The sequence below is a fragment of the Martes martes genome (genome assembly GCF_963455335.1).
Source record: "Martes martes genome assembly, chromosome: 11".
Classification (NCBI taxonomy): domain Eukaryota; kingdom Metazoa; phylum Chordata; class Mammalia; order Carnivora; family Mustelidae; genus Martes; species Martes martes.
The window spans coordinates 93292855-93306927 of NC_137899.1; the positions used below are offsets into that span (position 1 = coordinate 93292855).

Consider the following 14073-nt stretch of genomic DNA (forward strand, 5'->3'; position numbering starts at 1 on the left):
TTCGGCCCGGGTCATGATCTCGGGGTCCTGGAATCGAGCCCCGCATCGGGCTCTCTGCTCGGCGGGGAGCCTGCTTCCCCCCTCTCTCTCTGCCTGCCTCTCTGCCTACTTGTCATCTCTCTCTCTCTCTCAAATAAATAAATAAATAAATAATTAAAAAAAAAAAAAAAAGAACCCAGCCTTTCTAATACATATATTTTCTAACTGGGTTATTTTTATTGTTTGCCATGTACTGTGTACTTAAAAAAAAAAAAAAAAAAACACCTGGACAACAATAACCAATGGCAAGTACAACCAGAGACACAGACTCATGGGTGTCAATCTGCCTTAAGGTTAAGTTTAGACATTGGATTAAAACCCATTTCTATTCAAATATTAGAAAACAAAATCGTAATGATAGAAATCAGAGGATGGGATAACGCCAACGGAGCAGAGTGACAGAGGGAAGGGCAGTATCCGCTGCTAAAATGCTGAACCAAGGGGCGGTTAGGTGGCTCAGTGGGTTAAAACCTCTTCCTTCGGCTCAGGTCATGATCTCAGGGTCCTGGGATCGGGCCCCACATCGGGCTCTCTGCTCAGCAGGGAGCCTGCTTCTCTCTCTCTCTCTCTCTCTCTCTGCCTGTCTACTTGTGATCTCTGTCTGTCAAATGAATAAATAAAATCTTTTAAAAAAATAAATTTTAAAAATAAATAAATAAAATGCTGAAGCAATGGGACACTTCCAGAAATACGAACTTCATTATCTGTGGGTGAACAGCCAGAGGGCATTGTCACCAAGGCCTGGGGCCCCCTGGTCACTATCCGGTGAGGCAGGGATCCCATCTCTCCCTCCCGCTCCGTCCTGTCCCAGCACCTTGGACCGCAGGCCCAGAGCGCACATCTGCTGAACACAGGACTACACGACCAGTCACCTCAGCTAAGTTTATACAATGTTACCCCAAAGAGACAAAGAATTCTAATTTATGACCTCAGCTCATTTCATAAATAAGCGCTCCACAATTACCTGGAAAACTCTGATGTGACACTCAAAACAGTTGCTGTGCAATCTCTCTAAAACTATGAATTTGCGTTGCAAAACCTTTTTTTTTTTTTAAGATTTATTTATTTGAGAGAGAGAGGGCAAGCGAGCAGGAGGGGGCAGACGGAGAGAATCCTCAGGCAGACTCCCCTGCCGAGCACACAGCCTGACTCGGGGCTCGATCCTAGGACCCTGAGATCACGACCTGAGCCGAAACCAAGAGTTGGACGCTCAGCGGACCCGGCATTCCTGCCTTGCCCACTCTTTCACACGTGCCACAGTGGATGTCCGCTCAGCTCCAACTAAGAATCCCATTCTAGAATTCGGAATTTGTGCAAGTCTTATTAATGAAATTCCAACTACTTCAAAATCACACCCTTGCACACACGAGTTTCACAGTCCTTACCTACTGGGTGGCTTCCTGCTGACAGAAGTAGGGGGATGCGGCATTACACAAGGACACCACCGTGGGGGCACGGTAACACTGTGAATGCCACTGCCTTCACTCAAAGAAGGAGCGTCACCTCCCTATCTCATCTCGCTCTCCACAGCTCTGCTAAAGGGAACCCCTGGTAATGCTGTGACTTAGTCTAAAACCATGATAACTGACCCAGTGGCATCTGAGTCAGTAACCTCATAAAGGTCCATCCATGGACAGTCATGTGTGCATCACGGTCCAGCTGCCTTCCACAGCCAGCCAGCTGGGAAGGGAATCGAGCACGACCTCTAATGGACCAAAACCAAAACCATGCTCTTTTCTCAGCGATCGCTGCCATGTGGGTCCTGGAAAGGTCAGATGACTTGTGACATCCATCTAAAGCCTGGCCAAGGAGTGGGAAGGCACCCAGTGGCCACGCCACCTGCTGTGATGAGAGGGGACGCTGGCCCCAGGGCCACATGGAGGAGGGACCCGAATGGTTCTCAAGCAACTGACTTACCACGGAAGAAAGACTTTTACATGATCACAAAACAGTTCAAAAGCCAGGATTAGAAACTCGCAATCTTTTCTCTAGGGTATTTAATTAAGTTCTATGCGAGCAGTAAAATGCCTTCACGGCAGCTTTACAGAAATAAAGTGAATTGATATTTACAGTGAGGAAATCATCTTTCTAAAACACGAAAATAACGTGCAGACCGTGGTGTCTCTCCAAATCGTAAGAGCAGCAGCTAAGCTTCTAGAACTCATGAACACATCGAAGGCACTTGCCTCCTTCCACAGGCAACTCAGCCCCACACCTGACGTGCTCACTACCTGGATTTTGAATATACGAGGATGGTGACTTTTGATTGTTGTTACCCACGCAGAATACACCAAAGCTGTCGGGAGTTAAATGTAGGAACAAAATGTCATATTTTCTCAGATAAGCAATTAACAGAAACGGAGAAACTTCAGAGCAGATTCTTTTTTTTTTTTTTCCCCCTCAAATATTTCCTTCCTGGGATCAAAATTAGATTTTAGTCCTGTCCATCTGAAACAGAGCACTTGTCTTCACGTGCTAGACAACTTCTAAGATTCTGCGAAACTGAATCCAAAGAAAAAAAACTCTTTCCTTATTCTTTTTTTTTTTTAATTTATTTTTATTTTGACAGAGAGATCACAAGGAGGCAGAGAGGAAGGCAGAGAGAGAGGGGGAAGCAGGCTCCCCGCAGAGCAGAGAGCCTGATGTGGGGCTCGATCCCAGGACCCTGGGATCATGACCTGAGCCGAAGGCAGAGGTTTTAACCCACTGAGCCACCCAGGTGCCCCAACTCTTTTCTTATTCTAAGGGGGTTTTCTTTAACATCAAGAAGGAGCTGGAAGGAATTTCAAAAATGAGCTAGTTTAGTCCCACAGAGGCCCCAAAGGCTGAGGGACTCACAAGGTTACACGCATGACAGTGACAGATCAGGCCCTCTGGCTTCCAGCTAGAATCTGTTCATTGACAGAATATGGCTCGTTCTGTATTGCATTTTCAAACCAAGAAATTTGTGATGACAAATGTTTAAGTATAAAAATTAGCATTAAAAATGATATCTGAGGCACCCCATTCTTCTCTGCATTACTAAAACAGTCCTGAGATATAAATTAAACTCCAGCAAATGTAAGAGCTATACTCACACACTCATTTAACAGAATCTGTGAAACTAAAACCAAACTACCTCGCCATCACACCAAAAAATGCCCCTAAGTCTAGTTAGAACCTGTGGGCCTAGTCTGACCACAGAGCGTGAGTGAGGTCTACGGTACAGTCCTTTGGGATGCACATGAAGTTCATTCCAGACCTAACAAGCCACAGACTACAGACACAAATGCGCTACACTGTTCGATCACACGGAACTACCTGCGGGAGGAAGGCTCTAGTAACAGGGCCAAACAGAATGCATTTGGACCCATGATAAATAAAGGACCTTCCGGCAGTGACAGCTGAGAAAAATCCAGAACTGGATCATAAGAAGGAATCCAGAACTGGATCGTAAGAAGGTCCCTAAATGCTGGAGGTAGTTTTTGAGACTCTGGTTTTCATTTGATTCCTCCTGTTCTTCAGGGAGGAAAACCATCAGGTCTCTAAACTAGAATGGAACATAGCTATTAACCTCAAAACACACTTGAGCGATCCCCTAACCTCTAGCACGGTGTCCCGCCCCCATCCAGACACCAGTACAACATTAGGCAGTGATACTCGATACGGAGAAATTCACCATATGGATGATGACTATTCCCCTGCAGACTTTTCTTTTTTAGTGTCTAGCATTTGAAGTAGCATAAAACCGGATCCTCTTGGAATTTCATAATCACTACGTTTAACACGGAGAATAGGAAGAGTCACCGACCGCTCTGTGGAGCTCTGTGGGACTGGACATCGTTCACTGCTCCCGGCGTCTTGTCTCCCGCGTCCCTCTCGCCGGACTCCTCACTTACGGTAGAGTCAGCATCCGAGGGAGAAACTCTGCAGTCACAAAACAAATGCAAACATTAGGGAAAAAAGAAAGAAGAGGCCTGGGGGGACAGGGTGGGGGATGGGGAGAGGTCCCATTACTTTAGATGTGAAAGTCAGGCTTCTGGCCAAAACAGACAGAAACGAGACAGTTCCCAAAAACCATCTTCAAGGAACACGTCGATAGTACATGGTCCCCTCCTGAAGACAGTATCACATGGCTTCTAGGGCTCAGCCGGCGGCATTCCAACAAATGTTAGGAAGCTAAAGGTAGGCTCCCTCAGTAACCAGGGCTCTGGCCTGGCAGTCTGAGTCTGGCACAGATTATACCATAAGATCTGTATTCAGGCCTGGTTCCAGGTCAGTGGGGACTGCAGAATCCCAAAGAACCCAGGATGGTCCTATCATCAACCCCACAGAACCCCACAGCTCTGAGAGAAGCCCGTACTTACAACACAAGGGCAACGATCTCCCCTGAGCTTTGATTCTGCCTATCAAAAGCAAGGGTGACACAGAACCAGCTTGCATGAGGCTAATCAAAGTCCTAAACCAGTTAGCACCCCTCTCTCTGTGCCCCTGAGGGATGCTAAAGTCCTACATCAGCCATGCAGACCACTGAAATGTTGCATCTAAACGTTTAGGATGAGATGACCAAGGGAAGAGGGAAAAAAAAAAAAAACCTGGCAAAATTATACTAACATATTCAACAGTCTTTAATGATTTGATTTATTCTTAGCCAGCAAGATGATTAAGCAAATAACATCTCTCTACATAATTCATTTTCTTTTGTAAAGATCGTGGTGTAATTTTAAAATTGTAAAAACTAGGCCAGAACCCCCCGGGGTAGGTTTTCTGGGAAGTCAGAAATTGTGACAGCGTTTCAAATGTTGGTATGATCACACATTTCTTCCCTCTTCGCAGGAAATCAAGATTTGGAGTTCAAAGCTCAAAGACAGGCTGATAATTTGAGGCTTTCATACCCTAGTGTGATTGTGCTGAGATCTGAAGGCAGCTGCATAAAACCTGACTCCGAACTTTCACCCAGCTACGGCCCTTCTCCTAGGATCAGAGGGTGATGGGGGACTTCCAGGTGGCATGTTAACATGCAAGCCTCCGCCTGCTTCCCTTTGATAGGAGGAATGGAAAGACACTGGGGATGGGGAGCTGGGCAGGGAGGAGGCGGTGCCGAGTCCATGGAAACATGCTAACGAGGGTGACAACACAGGCAGCCAGAGGGAAAGCAAGCAAAGAAAAAAGGATCTGATGAAAGTCCCCCGCAGACAAAGCAACGAAGGCAGAGCCAGCCGCTGGCACAGCAGCAAAGGCAAAGCCACCACTGGCTGAGTGCGTATGATGTGTCGTGCACTTTTTAGACATTTCTTCTGATACCATCTCCAGAGGGCCCAGGATGATCACCCCAGAATATACCCACCAGGCTAGGCAAGAGCTAATCAAGTATGGAGGTGAAGGGGGGCACACCACCAAAGCATCTGGCCGCCTCTGGTGGTCCCCTGGTGTGGATCAAGAACCCTCCGGTTCGTGGACCTTGGGCAAGCTGCTGCCCGTCTCCTGGGCTGCAGACCCAGGGAATACTCACCATCAGCTCTTGGGAAACTGGAAACTGATAAAACTGAGGAGGGAAACATGCTCTGCGACAGGGAACAAGAGAGAAAGCCCGATAAGAACCTTCCTCTGTGACGGACGTTCTTGGAAGGGATCTTGGCCTTGGGGCTTGGCACATCTCCGTTCTCAGAGGGCGTGGTGTGGTCCTTCACAGGTCCGGGCAGTGGTGCTGGTTCGTGAATCATCAGGATGTCGTCTTTATTGTGCTGACCCAGATGCTGCTTAGCAAAGTCAAAGCCCTTCACGCTAGGGATCTGCAACTAAAACACACACATACACACACAAGCGAAGACAGTCAATCTGAAATCTGAGGACTGTGAGAGCTGGCAAGACGGCTGAGTGCTGACTTCTGACCCGAGATCGTGCCTGCCAGCCCAGCATTCTAATTCACCGAGCATCGCTAAATCATTAACTGTGTGCACAGTGCTGTTCACACGTAGGGTTTGCAGAAAAGACAGACCCTGGCGAAAGATTAAAGAAGAGTACAGGATCAAACAGCTAGACCATAATACAAATCGTATCACAAGACGATACCTGACCCACTGTCACAGTAGCGCGATCACACGCTATGCGGTTCCAGAGGGAGTGGCACGAGTGAGATATTCTTTATAGAGAAATGGAGACTTGAGCCAGGACTCACAGGACAGGTAGAACTTGGAAATGAAAAGGGGCAGCTACACAGAGAATGTTCTAGATCATGACCAGAGAACACTTCCGGGCTGGGAAGACATTCCGTCAGCTGCCCTAGAAGGGTCAGAATGTGGGGAGGGGGAGAAGGGAGACCAACACCAAATGCCAGTTTCTAGAGCAGAAAACCACAAAGTATTTCTGAAGAGGCAGATTTCTAAAATCCAAGCAGACAGGACACAAAGGGCTGTCGGAGGGCCAACGATACCCACGCAAGAAATGACAAAAGCTTGAGCCCCAAACCCTAGCAATGGAAACGGGAAGGAGTGAATAGATCTAGAGACCGGGCTGAAGGATCTGGAAGCCAAAAATAGACACAAGAGGCAAAGGAGGGAAAGCAGCCAGTGATGACTTGAATGACTTCCAGGCAGGCATCCTGAGCAGGGGAAGGGACATTCATCATGAAAGGACGGTAACCTGAGGAGATAAAAAGACGGGTTTCACTTTAGACACGCTTAGTTGAAGATGGCAGAAAAAGCTCCAAAGGAGAGTAGCCCCGTGTAGCTGGACACGGAGGACAATAGCTTGTGGGAAATTTCGGGCTGGAGACAGGACTTTGAGAGAATCTGTATAGAAGAGGACAGGTAGGGGACCTGAGACTTTTCTTTTTTTTTTTTTCCTCAGATTTTTCAAGATGAAAACAGAGTCTGTGGATAAAATGTTGGGGAACATCTAATAGTTTGGGGCTCAAAGGAGGAAAAGGAGGCAAGGAAAAAATAGATAACCTCGAAGAAAAGAATTTGTAAAGTTCAATGTAACAGAAGGCAAGAGGAGAGAGGATTTCTAGAAACCAGTGGCCAACAGAAGTACTGCGGGCACAAGGAGGAACGAGAGAGGGGTCTTCAAAAAAGCCCACCTCTCGCACTGGGGGATGCAGAAGTCCTACCTGAGATACACCAGAGGTACACCAAACCCACAACCCAGAACCCCGTCACCACAAAGCCCAGATTTCGGCTTCCAGCTTCCTGCACGAACACAGGAAAGGTGCTTTTTTAAAAGTACAGAGAACTGTGGGCAACAAAGGTGAGGCACCCTTTGTGCAACACTAAAAGTGTGGCGGGGGGGGAGGGGATCATGTGTCATTAATTTGAGCTTGCAGGCAGAGGAAACTAAACTGCATTTCAGGAATTGTCCCAAGGGCCTCCTTAGAAAGAAGGCCACAGCACAACCAAAGCCCTTAGCCAAGCTGCATTCCACCCCTAGAGACAGTCCATCTGCCAAAGACAAAGGCCAAACCAACCTAAGGAGTTATTGTAGACAATGTGTTATGTAGAAGCAAAACGTTTTGCCATATCTGTGTTAATTTTATGCCAAATCAGTGACAGCACCAGGGGCTTCTGTTGGTGACCTCGAAAGTCTTTTAAGCACCACAAGTCTACGATCAGTGAAGGGAAGGAGTCTGCAATGATGACTTCTGCCAGCAGAGGGGGACAAAACTTACTAGAAGTGTGGTTTACAAAGATGTGGCTTGGAAACAAAAGGTAAAGACCCTGTGGCTGTATTTTCTAAATTAATGATGTCATGTGACAAGGCCAAGAGACTCCACCACAGTCCTTGGCTCAGGAACACTCTTTCAGGAATATGAACCCAAACCTGCCGCCCTCTGGTTCCCCCTCCCCTCCAACCACTCAGGATAAGTCGATCTCCTCCTCCAGAAGACTGTGACCTTCAGCGGGGCTCCCTGAATCCCTGGGGGTGTTCCTCTTCCTAGGGGCATGCAGCCACTTTGAGACCGTCAACGTCCAGATGGACAAGCTCTGTGTACGCTCTTCGCCATCACCAGTGATTTTCCCGAGAGTGTGCCTGTAGTCTGGGCATAGCGTTCCCCTCTCCTGCCTCCCATTCTAAGGGTCCTTCTCCTGCTTTACAGGAGAGAGACACCCCCTCACCCACAGGGAGCCTTTACCCAGCCGTACCTTATGGCAGCTCCCTAAACTAGCGGCCCCTGAACGAAAGAATCACAAGCATAATCAACGGTCGCCGAGCCAACACCATCAACGCCATTTAATAAAATGTGGTATAATCTTTTTTAGTCTATTTCCCAGCAAGAAACTAAATGCCTCCAATGACCAAGAGCCAATCAGTGTTGCAAGGAAGATGGTATGCTTTACCAAAATTGAAGGAGGAGCCACAGATCGCCTCCTCCAAGCAGAGTTCTCCAAGTGAATGAGGGAAAAATGAAACAGCTCTACCTGTGTGCAGTCAGCTTACCCGAAGCCTAGGAGTTAATACAACTGTTCTACCCTGACAAACGCGCCAGGGTTCGTGCAAGAAACAACGGTATGTATGTGTCAAATGCTTCATTATTATTGCTGTTGGCAGTTCATATAAATACCTACGCATTCTCAGCTATCGGATAAAAGCTATGACATTAGATACAAAATTTTATAATTCAGCAACAGGGTGTGACACACGGTAGACCAAGTCTGTAAATATTGGATGACTAAGTGAATTTTTAAAAGTCAACTGAAGCTTCAAACTTGTTGGCTCTTGTGGGGAGCCATGAAGAAGGGTATATGTCATCAATAAAACACATGGCCATCGAAGCCCTGTGGGTTTACTGTTGGTTCCCACGAACATCGTCAAATATCTCCATTAGATCCTTGCAGTTCTCACCAGTAGGGTGGTGAGTCTCCACCTTCTACGACAATAGGAATCTGGCGACTACTCTGTGCTTCTGCACAAAACAAAAGCTATCTTAGAACACCTAGAAGGAAGAAATTAGAGAAAACCTTGCCCTCTCATGGAATTAGCTCCTTTTGTTTCATCCTTACTTTCCAGAATGCTTTTTCTAGTTTTTCCATTTCTTTAAAAAAAAAAAAAAATCTAGTATTAAGTCTGGCTGTATTGTGTCCCCAGCCACCACATGCAGAATAAGCCTCAATCAGTATTTTATAGAAGAAGAGCCACAATTAATTAGTGCCTTCGATATTTCCATTAGGACCCCTTATTTCTGAGGAAAGGAGGCTCTTTTGTTCCTTCTCTAATATGTCACAGAGGGGACAGCCCCACTGTCCGTGCCCCACTGGAATAACACCCCCGCCGACAAGTCCGAGCGGGCGGGTAAAGCCGGTCAGCCGAAGAACAGGGGAGACGCCTGACGAATTTTAAAGCACGTGAGCCGTGAACATACTACAACCCGGACGGAACAAGACGGAGCGAGTCTCCAGCCCTCTGGGGAGCCGGAGGCCCTGGGAAGGAGCAGTTAAGATGACAACAGAAGTCACAGAGCAGACCTCAGACGCGCCCGAGGAAAACTCTGCCGTCTCAAAGACGGCGGCATCGTCTTCCCCTTTCTTACTGGAGGGATGAGATCCGTGGCCGCCTCCACAGTCGCCGCACTGCTTCCATGCGGAAGGCGGGGGCACGGTGTCGTTATGCCTGTGTCTGCTGTGCCGTGGGGCCTCGGTCACCCTGCAGAACCCCAAGACTCTGCCGCCCCCCGGGGCTGCAGCGGATCGCAGCCAAGGGACCGCCGGTGAACTGAACTCTCCACGGATTAGGTGCCACGGGGTCCCTGCAGAGACTCGAAGGGCAACCCGGCCACGGGGGACGAGATGAATTTGGCTGAGACGGGGAGAAACGCCCGTGGAGCCTCTCTCTTCGGTCAGCGTCCACACGGCCTCCCGAAGCGGTCATTCGGACATAAATGTGTTCAAGCTGCTCTCCCTGCTGAAAATCCTTCCGTGGCTCCCCACTACCTACAGCACCGCTACCCACCGCTGATGTGTCCGACAGCTCCTCCCAGCCTGGCTCTTGCCTCCTGTCACCTCAGTTTTGGCTGTGCCCTTCCAGACGTTTGCTCCATCATGCCCGACATAGGGGCCATCCCCTCCACCTGGGCCGGCTTTCACCTGGCTTCATCTCTGCTTCTGAGCTCCAGCCCCAGCACTGCCTCTTTCCAGGAGGCAGAGGCAGCTCCCCACCCAACGGCGGGGCGGTTGGGGGACGGGGTCTGCCCCTCCTCCCTGCTTCCAAGATAGCCTAGACAGACTTCCACTGCTGTGTGTCCTTCTCCTTCCGGAAGCCCTCGAACCAGGGACGGCATGCCACCTGGGCTTGCAACCAGCCTGGCCCCGCTTGGCTCAGAGCAAATGCTCCCTGTTTGGTGAACCGAAAGGCAGTGACTAAGACAGCTCCGTGTGGCTGCCCGCAGTGCCCACCGGTCAGGAACCACGGTCCCACGCCAATCACAGAGAGCGGACTGTCCCCATCGGAAGGAACAAGTGTTACAGGACCAGCAGCATCTAGCCAATGCCACTCATCTCTTCAAATAGAACCTCAACAGGGTGAGGTGGGTCCAAGCTTCTGTTTTCCTGAGACCAGTAAACAGTGATGACTTTAAAGAGACTCCAGTTGAAAGATAAGGGTTAGATTTGTTTTTTTAATGATTGGAAATAAAAAAGGACCCTGTCTCAAAATGTGACAGAATGGCTTCTCCCTCTTATCATATGATCAAACTAATCCACTCCCAGCCGATCTGAAGAGGTTTCCTGCTCATTACAGGGGGCAGGGGGTGTGGGTTTTTTGGTGGGCACGTGTATTGTCTGCGATGTTGGTAGCTCTGGGATTACTGAGCTCAAGGATCTGGGAGAGGAGCAGGAAGGCAGCAGCAAGGGGGCAGGGTGAGCAGAACACGGAGACAACAGAGAGCCGGACCAGAAGGAAAAAGAAGTCTTGCAGTCCCACGGGAAACCAGCACCTTTTCAAATCGTCCCGAGGGATGGGCTAGATCGAGGCCCTTCACTACTGCCAGGTAAATCTTAGAAGAAACACTAGTGAAGGAGAGATCTGATTCTCAACGAAACGGAGATCATCCTCTTCCCATTACAAACACACGGCAGAATCTATACAGTAGTTTCCTGTGCCAGCCAAGCAAGGACCACCCTTCAGAAATGTCACGGAGGTTAGGCCCCCCACCCAGGTCAGGAGACGCTGACTCCCCAGGGACTCTGCCACACAGAAAACCTTCTGGCAAATATGTTGTAAAGACACATGCACAGATCCTCCAGCACACGCAAAGCAAGAGCAACCCCAGGGCTGGAGTCCTATTTGAAACTCTGTCCACCTGATTTCTTTTTAAAGGATTTTATTTATTTATTTGAGAGAGAGAGAGAGAGAGAGACAGCAAGAGAGGGAACACAAGCAAGGTGAGTGGGAGAGAGAGAAGCAGGCTTCCCGCCGAGCAGGGAACCCAATGTGGGGCTTGATCCCAGGGCTCTGGGATCATGGCCTGAGTCGAAGGCAGACAGTTAACGAATGAGCCACCCAGGCGCCCCTCTGTCCATCTGATTTACAGCAACATCTGGTGCATGAAGATATTTCATCAGTAAAAGTGAGAGAAGGAGAAAACTTGGGGAGTATCTTGTTTTGAACTCAAGGGATGCTGTCCTCTGACATTTGCATGAAGTAACAGATGATAGATGGGCTTTCCCAGGGAGTGTTTACGTTAGGGAACTTGGAACATGAAAGACCTGAATACATAACCATCTACACTGGGCATCGCTCTCTGCAACCACACTCTTTCACCAGAGCAAAAACATTTCCAAACTCACTGTTGATCTCATTAAAATGAAATTCACACGATGAATGATTTAGTACCTCCATCACTTTTCCCAGGGTTTTCCACGGCACTATCTAGTCTAAGAACAAAACAATCTTAGCACACTCTGTAAATAATAAATGGAGATAGGTAATAAATATAATGTTAATGTACAAAATGCTTCCAATACAGTTGATAACCATCCACTCCCAATTTAGTCACGATTTTGCATTTTTACCGAATTCCTAAGAAAAGGAATACTCTTCATTTACTTTTACAAAATACAATAAATTCAGAATGCTTATTTTTTTTTATGCAGCAGGTGTACCTTTTTTAATGGGCAGAATTTTTTAGACCCAGACAGAATAAATCTAAAAAGTTAACAGACAACCCTTTATTTCTTGTTCTTCTCTCTCTTCCTTGCTTCTTCTTATCAAAGTTCCAGAGTCAAGTACGTTCCTCTAAACATGTGAGACCCACGGAGGGTGCACATTCACACACACAGTGGACAGATTACCACTTTCCATCCCCTTGCTAACGGCCCGTCCCCTGATACACTAGAGGTGGACGGCTACTGCGCTCTCCTCCAAGGTTTGTCAGGTTTCTTCCGCTCACACCAGATCAACCAAAACTCGATTCTTACCAAAACTTAATGTGTTTGCTCTGAAGCTGGTATGTGACAGTTCAAGATTGCAGAAATCATTGAAACATAAAAGTGAGAACTGCTAGTATTATGAAAACTAAATGGGATGCTTTGGTACGACATGAAAAAGATGTTTAAAAACACACTGCTGTCAAATTAGGTGTAAGTGAATGAGCTCTAGAAGATTACAGAGTTGGAGTGGGATCGGGGAGAAAAAAAAAAAACCAGGGAATTTTACACTCAGGTTACTCGCTCTTCTCCAAAGAAACCCACACTGGAAACTGCAGCTGGTGCATTTTGGTGTTATTTTTTAATTTTTTTAATTTTAATTTTTGTTTTTGAGAGGGAGAGAGAGAATCATAAGTAGGCTCCGTTGGTTATCTCGGGTGTGGGACAGAGCCCGATGTTGGTATCCCTGATGTAGGACTCAGTCTCACGACCCTGAGATCATGACCTGAGCCTAAATCAAGTCGGACACTTAATGGACGGAGCCACCCAGGTACCCCTAGGTGTCCTGTTTCTTACAAGAAAAACCAAACAAAATCCCCTGAGTAAACCAACAGTCCAAAAAATAAAATGTTAAAAAAAAAAAAAAAGACTCAGGGGCACCTGGGTGGCTTAGTCATTAAGTGTCTGCCTTCAGATCAGGTCATGATCCAAGGGTTCTGGGATCGAGCCCTGCATCGGGCTCCCTGCATAGTGGGGAGTCTGCTTCTCCTTCTCCCACTCCCCCTGCTTATATTCCCTCTCTCGCTGTCTCTCTCTCTGTGTCAAACAAATAAATAAAATCTTAAAAAAAAAAAAAGAAAAAAGACTCAGGGTACATCAAAAGACTGGTGAATACAGACCCACTCATATATTTAAATTAAAATATTTAAGGAGTATAGTATCATTTCTCTACTGATTAATTGGTCTCGATCAAGGCGCACAGTGGCTTTCCGATATGGTGGACGGAAACTAAAGGAGCCGTCCAGTGGAACCGTGTACGAAAGAGACACACAGATCTGAGAAAACCTCCCTTGGCTCCTGTTCTTTGAAAATATCCAGGGTGAATATAGATCAGAATTCATACAAAAATGGATGTGATCTTTGAATTAATCATTTCGTAAATAAAATTACAGGAGAACTCAGCACTCATGACATGGCTAAGCCTTGATACGGCTTCATCTTCTCGGCCTATAATTAAGACTACAGAAGAATCGTGGTTCCAGTAAGCAAATGTGAGGCAAAGAGATACCACCACTAAAGCCAAAAAACTGTCCCTATCAGCTTTCTGTCCCATCGCTGAGCATCAAGAGCCTGAGCTCTGCCTACCCCAGCCCATAAGACCGCCTGCATGCAGGCTGGGGCTCACCCTCTCACCTTCTGGCGCTGCTGGATGCTGGCCACCGTGTCGGGCTGGAAGTCCAGCTTGTCCGTGCGGCAGAGTTTCCAGTACAGGATGATGACAATCACCATGACCACCAGCACTGGAATGACCACGCCGACAATGACCCAGAGGTTGCTGCTCTGGGACTCGGGGGACGGCCTCTTCACTCTGTCCAAGGCTGCAGGGAGAGAAGACAGGCTGTTCGCTAATTGCTCTGCACTCATTTCCCTGACAGTCCATCTGTGCAGGGAACGTGGCTTCTTCTACCAGAAACCT

At 47.7% G+C, this 14073-nt stretch overlaps 1 protein-coding gene across 1 annotated transcript in view; it reads right to left on the minus strand.

The window, feature by feature from the left end:
- Nucleotides 1–14073, minus strand: part of KIAA1549 — a 135403-nt gene that overhangs the window by 45001 nt on the left and 76329 nt on the right. Inside the window, exons 10-12 of the mRNA XM_080818228.1 lie at nucleotides 13791–13975; nucleotides 5620–5816; nucleotides 3830–3945 (exon numbers count right to left, since the gene is read on the minus strand). Coding sequence (XP_080674354.1) covers nucleotides 3830–3945; nucleotides 5620–5816; nucleotides 13791–13975 — 498 coding nt within the window. The remainder of the gene's footprint in view (nucleotides 1–3829; nucleotides 3946–5619; nucleotides 5817–13790; nucleotides 13976–14073) is intronic.